The sequence below is a fragment of the Triturus cristatus genome, chromosome 9 (assembly GCF_964204655.1).
Source record: "Triturus cristatus chromosome 9, aTriCri1.1, whole genome shotgun sequence".
Classification (NCBI taxonomy): Eukaryota; Metazoa; Chordata; class Amphibia; order Caudata; family Salamandridae; genus Triturus; species Triturus cristatus.
In genome coordinates this window covers 885,581,507-885,602,450 of record NC_140592.1, presented here as the reverse complement: position 1 = coordinate 885,602,450, position 20,944 = coordinate 885,581,507, and the positions used below count along the sequence as shown (strand labels likewise).

The 20,944-nt window shown below is 45.7% G+C and overlaps 2 protein-coding genes across 3 annotated transcripts in view; one reads left to right on the top strand and one right to left on the bottom strand.

Moving 5' to 3' along the window:
* The window catches only part of SETD3 (SET domain containing 3, actin N3(tau)-histidine methyltransferase), a 452,863-nt gene extending 445,533 nt beyond the window's left edge, over positions 1-7,330 (bottom strand). Inside the window, exon 1 of one of the 2 annotated variants that reach the window (XM_085626427.1) lies at positions 7,115-7,330. The gene's annotated coding sequence lies outside the window, so the exon portion shown is untranslated. The remainder of the gene's footprint in view (positions 1-7,114) is intronic. The other variant, XM_085626428.1, reaches the window with a different exon arrangement.
* A 697-nt stretch (positions 7,331-8,027) lies between these two features.
* POT1 (protection of telomeres 1) lies at positions 8,028-10,589 on the top strand. Its single transcript, XM_085626426.1, has one exon. It carries the CDS (start codon positions 8,141-8,143, stop codon positions 10,502-10,504), a length of 2,364 nt encoding a protein of 787 aa, XP_085482552.1. The 5' UTR covers positions 8,028-8,140; the 3' UTR covers positions 10,505-10,589.
* Positions 10,590-20,944: the final 10,355 nt, after the last annotated feature.

Below are 20,944 nucleotides of genomic sequence, written 5' to 3'. Positions count from 1 at the left end.
TTTACTCCTTGGGATAGTCAGTAGATTGCGGTGGGCAGATCGGAGATTGCGTGTGGGACAGTGAGGGCGAATGAGAGATTTTAAAAAGACAGGGCTAAGACAATGAAGTGCTTTGAAAGGAGGCATGCCACCTTAAAAGCGGCCTTTCGATCGATGGGGAGCCAGTGAAGGCTCGTGAGCAGAGGCTTAGCTGATTGCCATCTGGGAGTTCCATGAATCAGGCGGGCTGCCTGATTCTGGACAACCTGGAGGCGTTGAATCAAAAATTGTGGCAGACCGTGGTAGATGGCATTGGAAAAATCCAGGCGGGAGAGTACCAGCGAGGTGATAGTTTGGGTGAGTGCCGCTGGAGGCAGAAAGTGACGGACTTTACGGATCCTTCGGAGTTGATACATGCAGGAGGAGACCACCGCTCCAACTTGAGCCCTGAGAGAGAGCTCGGTATCAATGATGACACCCAGACTTTTTACTGTTTTTGCTGGGGTAGGGGGGGAGCCAAACTCAAGAGGCCAGAACTGAGGACCCCAGTAAATGTGACTGAGTCTGGGGAGAAGGAACTCAGTTTTGCCGGGGTTCAACTTCAGTTGGTTCTGGTTCATCCAGAGTTGGATGTGAGTCATGGCTCTGTGAAAGGTTTTAATGGCGTGTGGAGAGTTGAGAGAGAAGATAATTTGTAGGTCGTCAGCATAGTTGTAGGTGACGATATCCCATTTCAGAAGTGAGTTGATAAGGGGCCGAAGATAAAGATTGAAAAGGAGCGGGGAGAGAGAGGAGCCTTGGGGGACACCACACGAGGTGTAGGACTTATTTGCAGAGTAAGGACCTAGGCGGACCGCCTGTGTTCTTCCCGTGAGGAAGGATTTGACCCACTCAAGAGCAACGCCCTGGATGCCTGCCTGCTCGACACGGTGGAGAAGGATGTTATGATCCACCGTGTCGAACGCGGCAGACAAATCCAGTAGGACGAGGGCTGGGGGGATACCCACGTCTGCGTTACTCCTGAGTGTGTCAAGAACTGCCAAGATAACGGCTTCAGTGGAGTGGGCGGGTCTGAAACCGGCCTGGGTCGGCTCAAGATAGCAGGAAGATTCTATAAAGTTTGACAGGCAGCGGGTGACATGGGCCTCCATGAGTTTAGAGAAATAGGGAAGGAGGGAAATGGGGCGATAGTTCGACGGCTCCGCCACATCAGCACCAGGTTTTTTTAAGAGGGGTACCAAGATGGCCTCCTGTGAGAGGAAGGGTCAGGGGTGAATGGAGAAAGTGAGATAAAAAATACCTGGCTCGTCGGTCTAGAAGACTTTAATATACCTATGAGCTGGTATTAATAAAAGGTGGGGGGAGGAGGTATGTATGCCTCAATGAGCTGTGCCTCCTATGTCTGCCGACATGTTTCGAAGCTCCACAAGCTTCTTCTTCTGGACCATAAGGATCCCTCCCTAAACTCACAGTGGTGTGTAATAACGTGAAAGAATTATTGTGTAAAGAAAAAATGTTCTTATAAGTGTTAAGTATATACTGCCTCAATGGGTCTTTACGGCCAATATACTTGATTTCTGTAAATTCTACAGCGTCATGAGCCTGATGCACGGGTCGTAGGAGTGCCTGATAGGCTATAACTCCCGGGTTCACTGCCCTCCTGAATACGACCTCACCGTGTGGCTCCGTACGGAGCCACACACCACTGTGAGTTTAGGGAGGGATCCTTATGGTCCTGAAGAAGAAGCTTGGGGAGCTTCGAAACATGTCGGCAGACATAGGAGGCACAGCTCATTGAGGCATACATACCTCCTCCCCCCACCTTTTATTAATACCTAATAGGTATATTAAAGTCTTCTAGACCGACGAGCCAGGTATTTTTTATCTCACTTTCTCCATTCACCCCTGACCCTTCCTCTCACACCCTCACAATACACATAGTTGTCTCATAATAACAGTGCTCCCACGTACACGTAGGTCGTAGCACGCCCCGTCCCGTAGGAGGGGCAGGAAGACCCCTATGATGAAGCATGACACCAAGGGCCCTTTTGGTGTGTGAGGGGTATTTTAACAACTAGTGTGTACTCTCCACCATTGTGGGGATCTACACTTTGTCCGGGGAAATTCTGACATACATATACATCTGTGGGTGGATCACTATGTTTATTGATTGAATCTTGGGAGGACGTATCCACCTCCACCACTCAGGTTGAGTGGTACCTCTCTACTCCCCCCTTTTGTTTTCCTTAAATCACATAAATCATGACATCACTTTGCCACTAGGCAATGGTCAGAAGAGCACCAGTAGTGCAACCCCGTAAATACCGTATAGTGTGCACTTCTCATCAAACCACCATTACGGTGCATATAATGTATCCTCTGCCATAATACTCGTTATCCTGTTACTGTAAGGCATCAAATGACATACATAATAAATCAGGGCACCAAATGCAGTAGGAGGGTCAGGAAGAGAAAAACTCAAGGGTTGCCACACATCATGGTACATAAATCAATAACCAGTCACAGGAACCCCGCACTCCTCTCATATACACACACACAGAGAGTAAGAGTGGCATGTAGGCCGCCGGAACATCTGCATGCCTACCAGCAAGGATACAGTAAATCCAAGTCCCTACCAGGGTGCAAAAATACCTGCCCTCCTATAAGAGGCAATACTGTAATTTCTGGAGATTCCTTCGGAGTCGGGACTCAGGGGCCTCGGTCGAGGTCTCACCCCGTCCTTTTGCCAGGTTCCAGTGCCGCTTCCACCACGGCAACCAGGCGCCCCCCTCCTCCCCACCAGGTAGATACCAAGGGACGGAGGGTGTACAATGTCTGATCCTGCAGGGAAACATCACTGAGTCCCTGCATTGGAACTCACAAGAAACAAAAAGGCCTTTCAGGCATGTGGAGCAGCAGCTGCCTGCAATTGTGCGGTGCAGCTGGTTGTCAAGCTCCACTTCAGCTTTCTGACCCCTTCCACCCTAGTGGGGCAAAGCTAGCCGAAGAAGGGTGCAGCGGTTCCCCCAATCCCAGCAGGGAACCTCCTGCCCTCAGCACGACTCTGCGGCGTATTCCTGCCCACAAAGCAGCATCATCAGTCCTTTGCTGCTGGGACGTGTGGGTGTATCCTCGGTCTCCACAGTAGAGTCCTGCACCGTCTCGCACAAGGGCTCATCATCAGCGGCAGTGGATCGCTAACTAGCGACAGCACCTGCCTTTTAAGGCTTCCCTCGGCTTTGGTTTGGCAATGCAAATGAAGCACCCCCATATGCTGATGTCGGAGACAGGGAGAACACGCACTGTCTCCACCGTCATAATCACTCCTCCCACTTAGGTTTTGGAGACACAAGCCTGTGGAGAGAAGAAAACACTCCAGGCGCTAGGTTGAGGGTCACGGAATGAAGCAGTACTCCCATGCTGGGGAGGCAACAAGCGCTCACCCTGCGCTCCCCAGGCCAGGGCAAGGGGAACAACAGCACGCCACACGTGCAGCAATATAAACCGGGTGAAGAACACAGGGCTCACCATGTGCTGTTGCTGGAGCGGGTAATACAAAAATGTTGTATACACTCCCCATTTTGCATGTTTACTAATTAGATTAATTATAATTAAATTAATGGGTTGAAGTGAAAATTATTAATCAACCTTATTAATGACTGAAATACACGTGGGATTGCTTTGCATGACTTCATTAAATTGTAAACTAAAATATGTACGCATACTAATGATAGACAATTAGAATATTGCATGATATATGTCGCTTTTGTGATTTGTGCTTTATTTTCTAAGTATAAAACCGCTTGAGTGTTGCTTATTGCTAGATAAATACACACACATATGGGTATTAGTGAGGGAATAACATTTATTTAGTCAATTCTATGTATTAATTACGTTTTGTGTTTCTTTTGCTTAAGTTGACCATTTGGGCCTACCACAAAATGGCTGCCTCTGGTACCTAACCCGACTGTCGACGCTGTATGAGGCTTGGGTGAAGTGTGCCTGCGCTGACGCCAGCTACAGTGGCCTCGTCATGACCCTAACCAGACTGTGCCCATCAAGGTCATCCCGGGAAGCAAGCCAGCTTGCCAGAAAGAACAATTAAACGCCTTTAAGAACCGGACCAAGCAAGATTAATGACATCAGAGACATTATTTGGTGGGAACCCTGTCAGACGATTTCGATCGACCAGTCAGAGGAACTGAAGACCCGTTTTTGTGACAATTTGTCAATGATTTTTACCATAAATTATGGTAGATAGAGAGGTTGGTGCGGGTTCGTTTCTGGCCTTTCTCGATTTTTTGATGTTATGCTGACGGAGAGGACGGTGACACTGCAGGACAGCTGTTTCCCTGAATCTTTGACGGGCTGAATTAATGCCCAAAACTCCTGATGAACTGAATTTACTAAATTTGATGGGCATAGATTTGCGAGATTGCCAGATTTGACATAGAGGACGACAATTAGCCAGAATAGGTAAATATGAATGGCGACTTGATTAAATGAATGATTTAATTTGCATTAATTAGATAAAGATTGAAATTGAATAACTACAGAAATGAGTTGGGTTGTTTATTCATTGAAAATGTGTTAACAAAAAGGTTAATTAGAGAATTAGAAATAAACCTAAACCTGCAACTAACTGATCCATCCCGATTTATGAGAGGAATACTAAAGATGAAGTTCAGGGTCTAATGAGTATCAGAAGGTTGTGTAGATTTGTCACTCATTAGGGTAAAAAGTGGTATTTCCTTTCATGCCAGCGTTTGGAAGATAATCGCCTCCTAAGAAACACAGATTGATGGTGAGTGAATGTTGGTGTTATGGGCCCCACCAGCAAACGTATGGATAGTGTCTGTATGTGAGATCTTTGGTCTGTGACGGAGGGAGGGATTTTGCACTCCACGCTGGAGCACTGTTTCACATCATCCAGGGTAGGTCACAAAGCCCTGGGAGATCACCGGGGGCTTAAAGTAGGAAGCAGGCTCAGGCCAGCACACAGGATCCTTGCAGGCAAACAGGCAGTCCTTCCAGCAGGTCAGCACAACAAGGTACCGTTCAGATGGTGGTTCCCTGGCAGCACAGCAATCCTCTGAGGCAGCATGTAGAACCAGCAGCGTCTGGTTACAAGTTCAAGCAGTCTCTCTCAAACATGGAGTCAAAGCCCCTGTACTTATAGTTCAAAAGTCTTTGTTCTGGGGCACTTCAAACACTTTTCAGAATTGGACATCACCCCTATGCACATCTCCAAGCCCTGGCCCCAGACACTACAGGGGGCGGAGACGGCATTGTGAAAGTTCAGGCACAGCCGTATTCAGGTGCAACTCCTCCTACCACTCTAAAAATCTGACCAGGCCTATTCCGGTGTAAGGGAAACTCCTCCCTCCCATCTAAATGAACGCAAAGTCTATTCAGCCCAGAGCCGAGTCACCCAGGAAAGGAAGGACATACCTCAACTCCCCTTGTGACTGTATAGAGTAAATGCACATCCCCTTCTCCTGTCAGTCTAAACCAGATGGCGAGTACACATCCAGGCAGGGTACAAAGACTCAAAAGCACACAGATTAACCACTTCTAAAAGTGGCATTTCTAAAAAAGTTATTACAAATCAGCTTTCACCAATAAGCAGGATATAGGACTACCATTCCAAACATACCAAATATGGCCACGCTACCCCTCTCGTATCAGAAACTACCACTGAAGCACAATCCGGGAATTCCCAATGCAACCATATGAGAGGGCAGCCTCACAGCAGTGAGAAGCCAAATAGGTTGTTTGTCACTACCAGGACATGCCACACAGTGAAAGGCACATGTCCTACCTTTTACCTACACAGCACCCTACCTATAGAGCTAACTAGGGCCTACCTAAGGGGTGACTTATATGTAGTAAAAGGCGAGTTTCAGATGTGGCAACCACTTTACATGCCACGTAACTGCAGCAGTAAACAGCACACGCAGAACCTGCAGAGGCCCGAGAGAGGTGTGAAAGGCTACTTCGGTGAGTGGCACAAGCTGCGCTGCAAGCTCACCCATAGCATTTAAATTGCAGGCCCTTAGTATATGGGATACCACAGCACAAGGGAATTTAAAAGTAAATTAAATATGCCAAACAGGTGTAGACCAATCTTACCAAGTTTACAAGAGAAAGCACATGCACTTTAGCACTGATCAGCAGTGGTAAAGTGCCCAGAGTAATAAAACCAATAATAACCGGTCCAAAAAAATACAGGAGGAAGGTAAAATGTTCATGATGACCCTGTAGAAAGGGCCAGGTCCAACAAACATCAACTGTAAAGAATGAATCTAAACTAGTAATTCGAGGGTACACCTAAGAAATAAGGGCTTTTTTGAGCGTGTGCTAATGGGTATCAAAAGATACCACTGTGATGCGTCCGTTTATTTAATTAATTTGCACGACATTCCCATTCAAATGATAACAAGTATGTTGCTTTAATAAATACCCTAGGTCTTTACTACGATTTAAGTATAATGGACAGTTAAGTAAACTGTGGGGCTCTTGAAAATGTATGCAATGGTTCTTTACGTGCTACGGGAAATGCGGGGAAATACAAAAATGCAGATACACGTTAAAGCATTAAAAACAGTCTAGCAGAAAAATTAAACAACAATTTTACAATTGGTATTACAAATTACACCTTTAGTGATGCCTGGTAAAAAAAAATTAACAATTGAACAAAGTACTCATGCTCGCTCATCGTCGAGCATCAGCGTGAGGTAGTTCGTGCATGAGGAATTTAAATGTTGAGGTCTGTGTGTTGCAAAATAGAAGCTCTTAATTTTGTGGCCGTATGTAACGTGCACAGAGGGGGCTTCGTGTACACTGTGTATGATCAAGGTCTTCTTCATGCTAATAGGTCAAGTGTTCTATATTAAGTGGCAAGAGCTCCTAACTATAGGTGAGTGGGCGGAAGTTTCCAATGATAACAGAGGGCTTTTCATGAAGACAGCTTTAAATGAAGAGTGTAGGCAAAGGGGTTACATTAACTATGTGAGGCTCTTCTGAGTTTCGGCCAAAGGAACACCTTATTCTTGTGCGTATGTGGCTCACACTCAGGGTTACAGGGTTCCAAATGTCCCCAGCCCGAGGTGTCTGTTCCCCACGCGTTCCTTACCGTCTAACCCGCACCTAGCAGTGCTGAGGCCCCTCCAGCTGTCAGAGCCTGCACAGGACAGGAACAAACCCAGAAGCCTGCGTTAGTGTAACGCAGCCTACCCTGGCAGTCATCGACCCCACCCCCAGAGCTCGCCCCTCCTTCCTATTGGCTATTACAGCTTCATTCCAACTAGAGTTAGCCTGGTCGCAAGTACGACTTGCACCGCCCTACAGCACACTCTCCTTCCTATTGGCTGTTACCAAATCAGGCAGTAAACGGTGCTTTTGACGTACAGACCAGCTAGTGTCCTCACCCCTTTGGCCGGCCTTTTCGTTGGTAGCTCTGCTCTTCCCCTAGTGTTGCTGCATTAACAGAATCTAGCATTGTAATTTGAAGCACACGGTACCTTACCTTCAATCCATACGTCATAATGACTGAAACGCCCTTTACGTATTTTAATTAGGGAAATTAAAGAGTAAACTTTGCATTTACTAAAGTCATACATCATTTAATAAAACATTTGCTAGACAAGGCAAATATTTAGAGACTATTTTAGATCACCGCAACGTAGGCTCCTTTTCAAAGCACTGCTCTCATTCTAGAACATCTATATAGGAATTTTGTTTTAACTGTTGAATTCTTATCCGTTGCAGATCCACTAGAATGACTGCTTCGAAAAAAGCATACGCCCCTTAAAGCACGAGGCTACAAGTCTAAGGGTTCCTGCTCGGGCGGAATCCTTGTTTGGTGCTTGTAAAATATGTACTATAAGAGGGAGGAGCTGCTAGTCGCCATGTTAAGTGTGGGCAAAACCAGCTATACTTTATACAGAATTGCACCGGGACCTGCCATTTTGGTCGTGGGCAAGGGCATCAATTTCCAGAGGGGCGGGGCAGAGGGGGGAGTTATCAACGTCATCGGAGTTGCAGAAAAAACATTTTTTCTTTTGAACAGTCATTTGCTGAATATACATTTGTAGGTGGTCAGATGAGTGTTTGAGCGCGAAAACCAACGCGAGCCTCTTCGAGACAGTTGCAGTAAGTGATGCACATGGTTTTCTTGAATGTCGACGAAGGTGGGTTGGAATCTCAGCTCCCGGGACACCTGCAGAGGGTCCGACTAGATGATTTACGTACCGGGCTGGACCCCTCCAGCAAATACTTCGTGGGGCTTGTTTCACAAAGCTATCCAGTGACCAAACTTGGAAATGGGAGGATATCATTGAAGGTTATACTGGAAGAACCAGAGACTGAACCGTCGTCATCCAAAGCCGGTGCAATAAATATTTTTGCTTTTGGAAAGTTGGCAGAAAAATGTGCAAAACGTGTTCGCAAAGGGGACACTCTGGCAATCACTGGATTTAAAATTGTCAAGTCTCCTTCTAGAAAGAAAGATGGAAGACATCACTGCCAACTGGAACTAGACGGTGAAAATGCATCCTCTGTGTACATTTGTAAGTCGGACGCTGCGTTGGCTGAGCAAGCAGAATCATCGGGACCTAAACAGAAATATATCTATACTCCACTTGATCAACTTATAAAGAACACAGTTGTCAACGTGTTTGGAGTTGTGACATTTTTCAAGCCCCCGCTTAGCAGTAAAGGCGCTGATTATTATTCGCTTATAACAATTACGGATCGGTCCAATGTAAAACTAACATGCATGCTTTTTAGTGGAAATCCAGAATCCCTTCCGAAAATTTCAAAGAATGGAGACATTGTCAGATTTCACAGACTGAGGATCAAAGAGTATAAAAATGAGATGCAGGGGAGTGTCAGTGCTGGTTTTTCATCCCTCGTGTTTGATGGCACTCCAGGAGCCCCCGTAATTCCTCGAACCTCCAGTAAAACGTTTTGCTTTTCTGAAGAGGACCACAACACAGTGGAAGTATTACGAAGCTGGGCATGTAGTCCGGTTTCCTCGTCCAGGTCAACCGTGATGCTTTCTGCCGTTCAACCTTCAACATATTTCGACCTCATGTGCCAGCTTGTGGGTAAAGCAGAGGTGGATAGTTGTTCATTTCTTCTCAAGGTGTGGGATGGCACAAAATGCCAGTATCCACATAAGGTGTGTGTTGGAAATGGTGGCGTGGAAGGGGATCCTGAAATCATTCACCAGCTTAGAAATCTGACAATAGATATTTTGGTTTTCGATAACCATGCACAAGAAGCGAAATCGCTGAAAGTCGGAAGCTATCTAACTATTTACAATCTTCATGCAAAATGTCATACACCATGTGATGAAGAAGCAAAAATACCGTGCCTAGAATTCCAGCTGCATGGTGGTACGGGCTTTGCTCGAGGAATAGCAGTTATTCCAGAAAATAGTTATTATGTTCAAGAAGTACAAAGGAGACTTGGTGCAGTGGATCCTCAAGACTACCAGGATTTGGAAGGAATCTCTTCATTGGAATTCAATGACACTTTAAATGAGTTTTCTTGCCGAGAAGCTGTAGCCACAAGTGCAAATCAAGACTTTGTTCCTGCAAGGTCTATAGAGCGATGCCAACAGTCATCAGCAACAGTGCTTACTGCTCACCAGCACATGAAGACAACTCCATTGCATATCATCAAGAAGAGTACAGCTCCACAAAAATATCGTATTCGTGCCAAACTAAGTCATTTCGAGCCGGAGGTGCTCAGTCAGTCTGTTAAGCTTCATTGTCCCAAATGCAATTGCTTGCAAGAAGTTCCGGATGAGGAAGATTTAAACTTTATTTTGCAAGACTGTGCAGCAATGGCTCAGCATCAAAGTTTGCCAAATGCATTGTACGATTCCTTCCTTTGGACCAGAGAAAACCAAGAAGAAAAAATAGCTGTCCACTTTTTAAAAAAAGAGAGCTGGAGCACTCCACAGGAGACCATGATAATGATAGAAGGTGGGTCACTGCAAGAAATGTATACACTTGCAGCACAGTTCCACAGTGTAATACCTGTCCGGTCTGATAAAGAGCGTCTCTTCTTAGCCAACCTTTCCGCTCCATACCTTTTCCAAGGCAAGCAATGTTATTATGGCTGCAAACAATGTTCTAGTCCAAAGTCTTTGGAAGGACTCCATGTTTTAACAAAAAGCGATTCATACAAACCTGATGCAGTAGCAGCAGCATTAGGAATTGTACCTCTGCAGTATGTTGTAATTATGAAGTTCACATTTAGTGATGGAACCGGAACATTAGATGCATACCTCTGGAATTGCTCGGAACAGTTTTTCCAAATAAAAGCGTCAGAAATTTTGGTAAATGATGCCATGCAAGAGAAGCTACATGATGTTATGAACATATTGTACCCTTCTAGAGCAAAATTAGATGATCACCCTTGGTTAGAATGTTGCATTAGGTCATATAACAACAAAGATGAAAAAAAACCAAGAGTTTTGTATCAGATTTTCGATACTGTGTTTGCAGAATAACATGTAGACTGCATACTTGCTGCCTGAAAAATCTCCAGTAACATCATGAAAACTTTAATAAATTGTCCTTGCTGTATTACTGCTACAGAGCCTTCAGTTGTAAATATATTAAGTTCTGAAGCATATGTTGAAAGGTTTATGAATTTTATTTTATTAAGCAATATAATCCAAAGAAATTGTGTTTTTATAAAGGAAGATCGTTACATACGTCCATAGATTTGAAAATCAGACCTAAAGTAAACAAACTTAACAAGGGAAGTAAACCTCCAAGTACCTAAAGTGTTCTAAGGGCTAATACACACAATAAAAACAGCAACCCCTAGTATCTAGAGTGTGTGTGATGCCTGCAAAGATTTGGCTCTGTGGTACAGATTTATCAAGGAATAAATGATGAGCCTAAGTTTGTAGCTCCTTGAGCCTATGGTGTGATTTTAGCCAGTTCCAGCTGCTTTATAGTGTTTTTTTATTTTTTAACATTCATTTTTGGCCCTGCTGCTGTGCAACGTCGCCAAAAACATTGACAAAGCCAGTAGCTTGTGTTAACCAGATCTACTGGCTCTGCCAATGCTTGTGTTTTTTTTTTTTTTTTTTGCAGAACTTATTCCCTCCAACAGTACATAGTTTACAGTGTAGTTTGATGAAGACACACTTTTAAATCATGGGTGTTTTGCGAACAGATTATAAAAGAGCCCTTGTTCAAAACCATGAACGACCCCAAACGGCAAGGTATAGTAAACGTTGGCTGGTCACATTATGCCCTTTTGCTTCACTAGACACGAGGGTTTTATATGGGAAGACAGGAACTGCCATTTTGGTTTTATATATAAACAAAAATGTTTATTATGTTTAAATTATTTGTCTTTAGTGACCTTTATAAAGAGTCAAACTCTGTTTTTCATTAGTTAAATAATCTATTTCAAACAATGGATATTTTGGCCAGCTCAATATAAAGTTTAAAGCTGGATATTTATTGAGTTTAAAAGGATACAAACTTGCCACTGTGTGCCATAGAAACATCTGCCCCCTAAAAATGTTTAAAAGGTTTAAAAATGAGTAGTTCTACATGAACCACTTGAGTAACATCTTGTATCAGTAGTATCTTAGAGCCACTTTATCCTCGGCCCACAAGCTCAAAGCCTCCCGGAGTTGTTCTGCATCACATCATCTGCAGTTTCACCTCCTGGAGTGCCCTGATAGCATCCGTAGACCATATGAAGGCACTGTGCATGTATAATTTGTCTTTGTATAGTGGGCCTTGCTTTTGGATGCTGAAGTACTGTATTGTAAATTGTTTTTATGTAACGCTTACTACCCCTGACGAAGCTTGAAACGCTTTGTTGCAAGTGGCACACTCCGGAATCCAAATTTAGAGATTAATAGTAGATTAGTCATTTTTAAGGTTTGCTTGCACAACACTTGGCTGTGCTTGTGAAATCTCTTGTAACTGCAAAAATATAGCCCTAAAAAGGGCTTAGAGCCTGCCCATTACTTACCATTGGTAGGCTTCTCACTGATCGGGCCTCCTGGTTTCACTTTCTCTTCTGGTCGGGCAGTTTGTTCCCTGGAGTTTGGACGAAGTACAGCATCCGGTCTGCGGCCAGTGTCCTTCCACTGGCTGCCCGATTTTGGTAGTACTTTGTTTTTTAAATTTCTTGGCACGTTTTAAAAAACATTATCTCTATCCCGTGAGAAGCATACTTGGTCATGTCTGCATATACTGTTGTGGTACACTGTTGAGTTGTGAGTATAGATGTCAAGTGGGGAAGAGACATCTCTTGAGTAATTTTCTGAAGTGTTTATCACTTGTTTACAACCTTATTGCCCCCCCTTGAAATGCTGACTATAGATCATGCGTACATGCATATCTGCAAAATAGCACAGATTTCAATCTGTGCCAACCAATCCGAATTCCCCCAAATAAATTGGTATCTGGAATCCATGGGTTTCCCTGTGCATGACCTCACTAATCCGCAACCCACAGATTGAAATCTATTTGGCATTTAAACTCGTTATCACCACATTATTTTTAACCTTTAGAAAGGGGATGGCCTCCAAACACGTATTGGCTGTAGTTTCTTAAAAATGAGAATTTTAAACTGGATTAAAGAGTTTTGAATATAGAAATGTGGAAAATAAAATTTTCAAAAAAAGAAGTTTGTGTAAGAGTATAAAATGATTTTCCTCTTCATGTGTTTGTCTCAACCTTGGATCATAGACTCCTTATTCGTGTAATTCCACTGCTCCTTTTTTAATGTTTGTATTTGTTTTTAAGCAGTCTACAAGAGTGTCTTTTTGAGCTTTCTCCCTCGTGCCCGCACTCCTTGTTACTCCCACTCGCCTAACCTCCGCTGTCCATCTGCTCTAGTCCCTCCCACCTTTTTCCATCTGCGTGCTCCCAGGCCTTTCCTCCCGCCGTTTTGCGTCTGATTGGCCCAAACACCTTACCATCACCCTCCATTGTCACCAGTTTGCCCTCCGCCTCTTCCTCACGCCCTCAGTTGTCTGTGTTGCCCCCCACCCACTTGCCTCCCTCCTGTTGCCTTCCAGCCCTCCCTGCACAAAAGAAAAGCACTAGGGCACAAGTGCCTGCCGCTTCATCTCACTTTTCCCTACACCCGCTATTGTCCATGTTGGCGCCCCCCCCCCCCCCAAGTCCTAACGGCGTGTTTCCTCCTTCCCTGGCAGCAATTAAAAAAAAATAGTTATAACATGGACAGCGCTGGCCACACTTGGGAATTTTCTTTTTTTTTTAAACTTTGGTCCATGCTGCACAGCAGCCTTGCTGCTGTACAACATGGCTAAAAACGCATTGATAAGACCAATAACTCTATGGAAGGTGAGAACTATTGGCTTTGCCAATGCATGTTTACTTTTAAGTGTAACAGATACAATGTCTCAATAGGTTTTACTTATTAGGTTAATAAGGAAACATGCATATATAGTTCCAAAAAGAATGGAACAGGAAGACTCCAAGTTAAGGTTATGTGCCAAGGGCAATATATATTAAAAAAACATAAAATGGGGTAAAACAGAGAAAGCATTGGTATGAGCACATTTTTGTGTGTTTACTTTTAAGGCCATTACCCTTCTATTATGCTATTTTTTCCCCAGGAAGATATTTCCATAACACAGCCTTATGAATAGGCTCAAACTAATTCTTTGTGACTGCGTTCATTATGATTGTTGGATTTCCTTATCATTGCAGAGGTCCTGAGTGCCCCATACCCCTCTAAAAACACTGGTATTCATCTGTATTAAACTGTTTTGTCCAATCGCGATCCTAGTTCCCTCTGGATGTAAAGTGATGTCTTGCCAGTCCTTTGCCTCAGAGTCTTTGGCGCTGAGTGTTCTTTTGTATGCATATGTTGCATTTTTCACCCAGAGTATGTTCTTAGGGATTTTTTGGGGGGAGCTAGGCGGATGTTCATCAAGCCCCTTTTTTGAGTAGTACTTGAACAATCATGCACCCTCTTTCTGGTTGCAACATTCAGGTAATATACTTCTACAGCCCAGCATGAATTGGTTCACTGCACGTCTGTGCTTTTAAAATGCTGATCTTTTTGGCCCTGATTTGGCAAGATGTCTGACCATAATGACTTGTGCTTCACCCTTCCATTTAAGGACTAAGAGTGGCTGTGATCAGTCAGCTACCTGGCATACATGGGTGAATTTCTGGCAGTTAATTGTAATTCAGCATTTATTGGTGCACCTGTGTTGTCTATTGCCGAATGCCTGCTACCTTTATTATGGCATCACCACTGCTCAAACAAATCCTCTTAAACTTACACTCCTCCATATGTCCCAGGATAAAGGGTCAAGAGACAGTTTACGTCTCTCTTTATTTTTGCTACTCCCCTCCCTTAGGCAGTGTCAGTGTGGACTAAGAGTTGCTGTATATTTATGGTGTTGTCTAACTTTTCATGAAAAACATTCATTGTTCACTGTGTTGGTTAACCTTGCTGATCATACTATGGGCCTTTACTGTTAGTTGAACTGGCCTATTATACAACATGAATGTTGGTACATTCTACATCTTCTGTGCATTTATTTATCAGTCAAAAACTAGTCCTTTTCATTCTCCCCTGCATTGTTGGGCGGATGTAAATATTTAATAACAGAAGAGTGATATACTGTATACACAATAAACAACATCAATCTGTAATACATAGCTTTCCAAGTGCACGGGTGTGTCTTGTCATGATGATTCACTCAATCAGCGGATTGTAAGCGCTCTACACAACCGTGAGGGTCCCAAGGTGGGGCGGGGGGGGGAGGGTTAGTGCAGCTCCGTTCAGTCGAAGAGCCAGGTCTTGAGCGTCTTCCTGATGTCAATAGGGAGCTCGTTCCAGGTCTTTGCTGCGATGTAGGTGAAGGTTCTTCCACCTTTCCTGGCTCTGCAGATTCGAGGGGTTTTGGCGAGGGCGAGCTCTGCGGTTCGGAGGTTTCTCTTGGGTGATGGCAGTTCATTGAAAGCGAGGAGTCCAGGATGATGCTGAGGTTTCGTGGGTATGTGGGAGAGGGGCTTCTGAGCGCTGCGGGCCACTAGGAGATGTCACAGGCAGAGGGGGAGGAGCCCAGGATGAGGACGTCGGTCTTGTTTGAGCTAAGCTTGAGGCAGCTGTCCTTTATCCAGATGGCGACTGCCTTCATCCTGTTGTGGAAGTTGCTCTTGGCGACTGTGGGTACGTCTGTGATGGAGATAATCAGCTGAGTGTTATCTAGGACGATGTTGAGTCCGTGGCTTCTGATGATGGCTGCAAGTGGGGCCATGTAGATGTTGAAGAGAGTGGAGCTCAGGGAGGATCCCTGAGGCACTGCACAGGTGATCTCTGGGTTCTGAGTTGAACAGCAGAAGTCTAACTCTCTGCGTTCGGCCAGTGAGGAAGGAGCAGATCTAGTTAGCGGGTGAGTCACAGGGGCATGACTAGGTGGGCACCTCCCAGAGAAAACTAACCTCCCTCCTCCTCACAAGTCAATAAGTGAAGCAGTAAACAGTGAGGCCTGCTCCTTTAGATGTCAGTGGGAGGCCGTAGGGGCACCCACAAGAAGTGAAGAGAGGCCTTTGCAGCTGGTAGTGTTGGGCACAAGACATATGACAGTGAAGCTGAGGAGCAGTTGGCCAGTGGGAGGTCCTTGTCAATTGAATGACTCCCATGCACCCCGAGACAGATGTAGACCGGGTGCAGGGACCCCTGTCTGGTGGAAGCTTTGGGAGGTGGGTCCCTCCTTGGAGGGAGTGGGGGTATAGCATTGGCTGAAAATAAACACTCAGGACTGCTGCCCACCCTAACAGACCACAGACAGAAGAAATTTAGCTTACAGAGAAATCCTGGGAGAGGAACCACCAAGCTTCAATAATATCTATCTGCTAGGAGCCAGAGGGCCTCAGAATGGTGTGGAGACTGACCCGCAAGGAACATTCGATTCCAAATATGTGGTCACATGCGACCCCACGTGGCCTCAAGTAAAGATGCAGGAGCCCTTGAAGAAAGTGAACGGCTGGACCCCTACAAACGAAGTGAAAAGCACCACCCCCAAATAACCCAAGGCTAACAGCCCACTACTTGTCTGAAATACATTCAGGGGTAGGCTGAAGTATTCACATAAAAACCTGTATCCGGGAGCTGGAAGGAGAACTGGTGCAACTGAGGGACTGGGTGAATGGTCTGGAGTGCCTAACTGATGAGAGCTGAGGAACACAATCGCCTTTGGGGCTGCGTATGCCTATTCAAAGATCAAAATATTGAAATGCAGGCGAAGCAAGAAGGTTTGGAAAACCGCAGGTATCAAAACAACATTTGCATTTGGGGAATGGAACAATAAGACATAATTGTTTCCCTCCCAACCTCTCACTTAAAGCGAAAAGAAACTTCAAACATAGATTGATTAGACAGCATCCAGAAACACTATTAGCGAACATATATCACTGCTCCTCCAAAGGGCAGATAAAGATGGATCTCATCTTCTACACAGAAAGACCCGATAACTGGAACGCCACGTTCAGAACGCAACTTCACATCTCCAAAACGACGATTACTCCGCATAGCTGCAAACTGACGACCTCACCCACTAACCGCTCAACACGGAGAGGGCACACGTCTGTGACCATCTACTCGACGGCACAGTCCGGATACAAGCAAACGATGAGAACCTAGAGGCCTTCGACTCCCTCTTCCCCTCACTACGAAACGCCCACTTGCACACTCTCCGAACTTCCCTGATCCATTACTTACCCCTGGTCAACCTGTCTCACCAGGAGAGTCGAACAACCATACCTGTGCCCTTTGCCAGAACCACTATCTTCCCTTCTCGAGTCACCACCCGCACCTCCGACCCCACGAATCACGATCTCCAACTCCCCGACGAACGTCAACCTCAGGCTCCCCCCCCCCCGAATCACCTCCACCATTAAGCCAGGAATGACCCTGCCCTGCAAGCACAGACCACTAACTACATTACCCTACCCGTAGGCAACAAGAGGATGAAACCACGACACGACCCACTGCACCCCTTGCCCAGGGTCCCAAACAGAGGCATCACATACAACACAAGCAGTAATAGACATCATAACACTGACAATCCCACCATCTCACGGGACGACCCTACCCAAGACTCCCTCTCACCCGCCCCGGAAAACATGGCGCACCGTCTCGCCCTACTAGAAAGCCAGCTAGAAACGATATTCCTGGGCCTAAGCGCAATCTTAACTAACCTCGACAGGGCCCGAAAGCTCAGGCAATCCCCTCCCAGGACTCCCACTCCGACCAACTCCACCCAACTAACGCGCCCTACAGGGACCTCTACCACCCTTGCGATCCTGATACAGAGACCCGTAAGAACCGATACAGAGATCCTTACACAGAGACCCGTAAGAACCAAAGCCGCAATGTCCTCAGAAGAAGTGGCTGATCTAGCTTCAACGTACGACGCTCCCCTCACAGCCTCCCCAAGATCCAAGTGATCACAGAATTTGGAAGAGATTACCCCCTCCCTAAACCCCCAAGACCCCTGACCACCATACCTAGGGCCCCCCTGGAAAGAACCACAGCAAAGAGGGGTCTTCCACCAACTGCATGCTCATAAACTGCAGATCAGCCTCCAAGCATGCAACAGAACGAGCAGAAGCTATCCTCTCACATGACACAGACATTGCGTTCATCACTGAGATTTGGCTAAATGAGTTCTCACCAAGCGTGCATATGCTTGTGCCCCCAGGCTTTACTATTATCAACAAAGGCACAAAAGATCAATGAGGTGGGGGTGTAGCTATCGTACACAAGAACAACATTACCATCGTGGAAATGGACACCTTCAAGTACAGCACCATTGAATGTCTTACTGCAAACATCAAGACAAAAGATAATAGAGCAATACTCTGCCATCTTCTTTATCACCCCGACAGGCAACACCTCCGCATTCAGGGAACACTTTTCCGACTTTATTGCCCACTGCTCACTCGGAGACTCTAGCAACTTAATTCTTGGTGACCTCAACCTATGGTAGAATGAAGTGAACAACTCTCTAATTCAAACCCCAAACAATCTTCGTGACAACAATTTATCCCAACACTGCTCAGAGGAAACGCACAATAAAGGAGCAACCTTGGATGCCATTATTGCGCAACGAGACGGTTACGATCGACCACATCCTCCCCGTGGACTGGTCAGACCACCACATCATCTTATTCCACATCAACCAAAAAGTGCTATCCCAGCCACCCTTGCAAGACCTACCCCCCCCCCCCAAATGGTCTAGAAATCTAACCCAGATTCCCCTTGCTGTCCTAGAAGAAAGAATAAGATCGATCCTCCCCAGCGCCAATGATCACCTCACCACATCGGAACTCACCTCGCTCTACAACTCAAATATGTTGGCCATTCTTGATCAACTAGCCCCCCTGAAATGAAAAAAAAGCAGGAACACTCCCTTCAGATCATGGTTTAACACTGAGATCAACTCCGAAAGGAGACAACTAAGAGCCACAGAAAGACGCTGGAGGAACAATCCTATCGTTATCCCCCGCGAGCAAATCAGAGCAGTTTGCTGAAAGTACAGCAAACACATAAACAAAAACACGTTTTTCTGCACCGCACTAGACAGCGCAAACAACAGACCCGAGTAGCTCTTTAACATCATCAGGCAACAAAACTCCAAGCCCGCTACGTCCTCAGTGCTGGCTTCCAAAGAACTGTGCGACAACTTCACCAACTTCTTTAATGACAAGACCACCAAGATCGAGCTCTCACTGGACACCAATAGCACCCCCCCAATCAAGAGCATCACCCCTAGGGCGAATGATAACACATTCAAACCCTGGATATTCTTCCACCCCATTCAGGAAGCAGAGATAGTCAAACTGATCTCCACCTCCAATCCCTCACCTCACGTCCTAGATCCTTTACCCCCACAACTGACCAAAAAGCTGAAACTCTCCCTAGCCCTGCTCTGGTACAAGATCATAAACCGCTCCCTGAGAAGCGTAGTCGTTCTAGACTGCCTCAAAGTTGGATAAGTCACGCCACTGCTGAAAAAACCTGGCTTTGACATAAAGGACCTGATTAACTTCAGACCTGTCTCTAACCTACCTCTTCTATCCAAAATCCTGGAAATATGTGTGCTCCTACAACTAACCCAACACATGGATAGCATCAACCTCCTTGATTCCCACCAGTCAGGCTCCAGAAAAGGCTGCAGCACTGAAACCGCGATCCTCAACGTCATTGATGATATCCACAAATCACTTCATTCGGACCAATGCTGCCGCCTCCATTCTCGTAGATCTATCGGCAGCTTTCGACACGGTCGATCACAAACTTCTCATTAAGGTTCTTCAAGAAAGGGCAGGACTCGAGGAGGTGGTCCTACACTGGTTCTCCTCCTTCCTACACAACCACACCCAAAGAATTAAAATCAAAAACTTTGTGTCCGACCTACACCCAGTCAGCAGGGGAGTCCCCCAAGGTTCAGTGCTCTCCCCGCAACTTTTCAACATCTACATGAAACTCCTCACCGCCCAACTCAAAAAAGCCAACATTCCCTTCCATCTGTATGCAGACAATACACACATCTACTTGGAAACCTCCTCCATCGAGGACATTCAAAGACTCAACGACACACTAAGAGAAGTCCAACACTGGCTGTCAAGTAACCACCTAAAACGTAATCAAGACAAAATAGAAATACTCCTCATCTCGAACAAAGAAGAGAACACTTAAATTGCAGAATGGCTAAAAGCTATCGATGCGCTCAACGGGAACCTCACCCTGGGCGACTCTGTAAAATCACTAGGTATCACGCTAGACCCGAAACTGGACATGACCAAACACATTAGACATAAGAACTCAGCTAAGAGCGCCTTCCTTATCCTGAAGCTACAGAACAAAATAAAACCTTTCATCCCGCTCAAGGACCTCAAACAAGCCACCTAAGCATTGGTGTTGTCAAGACTAGACTATGGGAATGCAGTTCTCTCAGGAATAGCTAAATCACATCTTGCTCTCCTCAAAACAACTCTCAATGCGGCAGCCTGAATGGTCACCGGAATCAAGAAATTTGATCACATTTCACCTGCACTCGGAGAACTAAATTGGCTCCCAGTTGAAATGCGGGCGAGCTTCAGAACAGCCTGCCTCATGCACAAAGCCTTGCACACCTGCAAACCGGAATATCTGGCTTCCAAACTCAAAAAAGCCGGTCAGAGCAGGAACCTCAGGAGTTCAAACACTCTTCTACTCATCCCGCTAAAAACACGCAAACAAAAAACCGTGGCCCGGTCCTTCGGTGGGAACACGCCCAAAATCTGGAACTCTATTCCCCCTCACATCAGAACTATCCCCACTTTTGCGAAATTCAGAAGACAGCTTAAAGTCCTGTTCCTTGATCTTTCCCTAGTGAACCGTTAGGAGCCACTGGAGCGCTGAAGCAGGCACCTCGCACCGCTTCGACTCTGTGTCCTCAAGACTTCCACCACCGCCTCGGCCCTGACCCCGTTCTCGACACTCCTCCCTGAAAGTGGAGCTCTGCCCATGACATCAACTTTCCAAGACCTCAGCGCCTCATGGTTACGCTACGAATTGGAACTCTCCGTTCATGATCTATAATATTAATGTATTATTGTGATTTTCTGCAACGTGACTGTTGTAAAGTGCTCTGATACCCTCGGGTCAGGCCAGTGCTATATAAAACTTGTTAAATGAAATAAAGGTTTTGTGCATGAGATCCATCAGGACATCTGGGACCTCCGAGAGGCAGCTCCCAGCAGAGAAAAGAATCACGTTTAAGGCCCTATGCATTGTTCACGAGACACTTCAAAACTTACAATGTTATGTCCCAACTAGACAGCTGCTTTCTGCCGATATAAATCGGCTGGTTATCCCCAGGTTCAGGGGGGCAAGATGGGGAGGAAGAGCTTTAGCTGTAGCGGCCTCTGAGCTCAGAAAC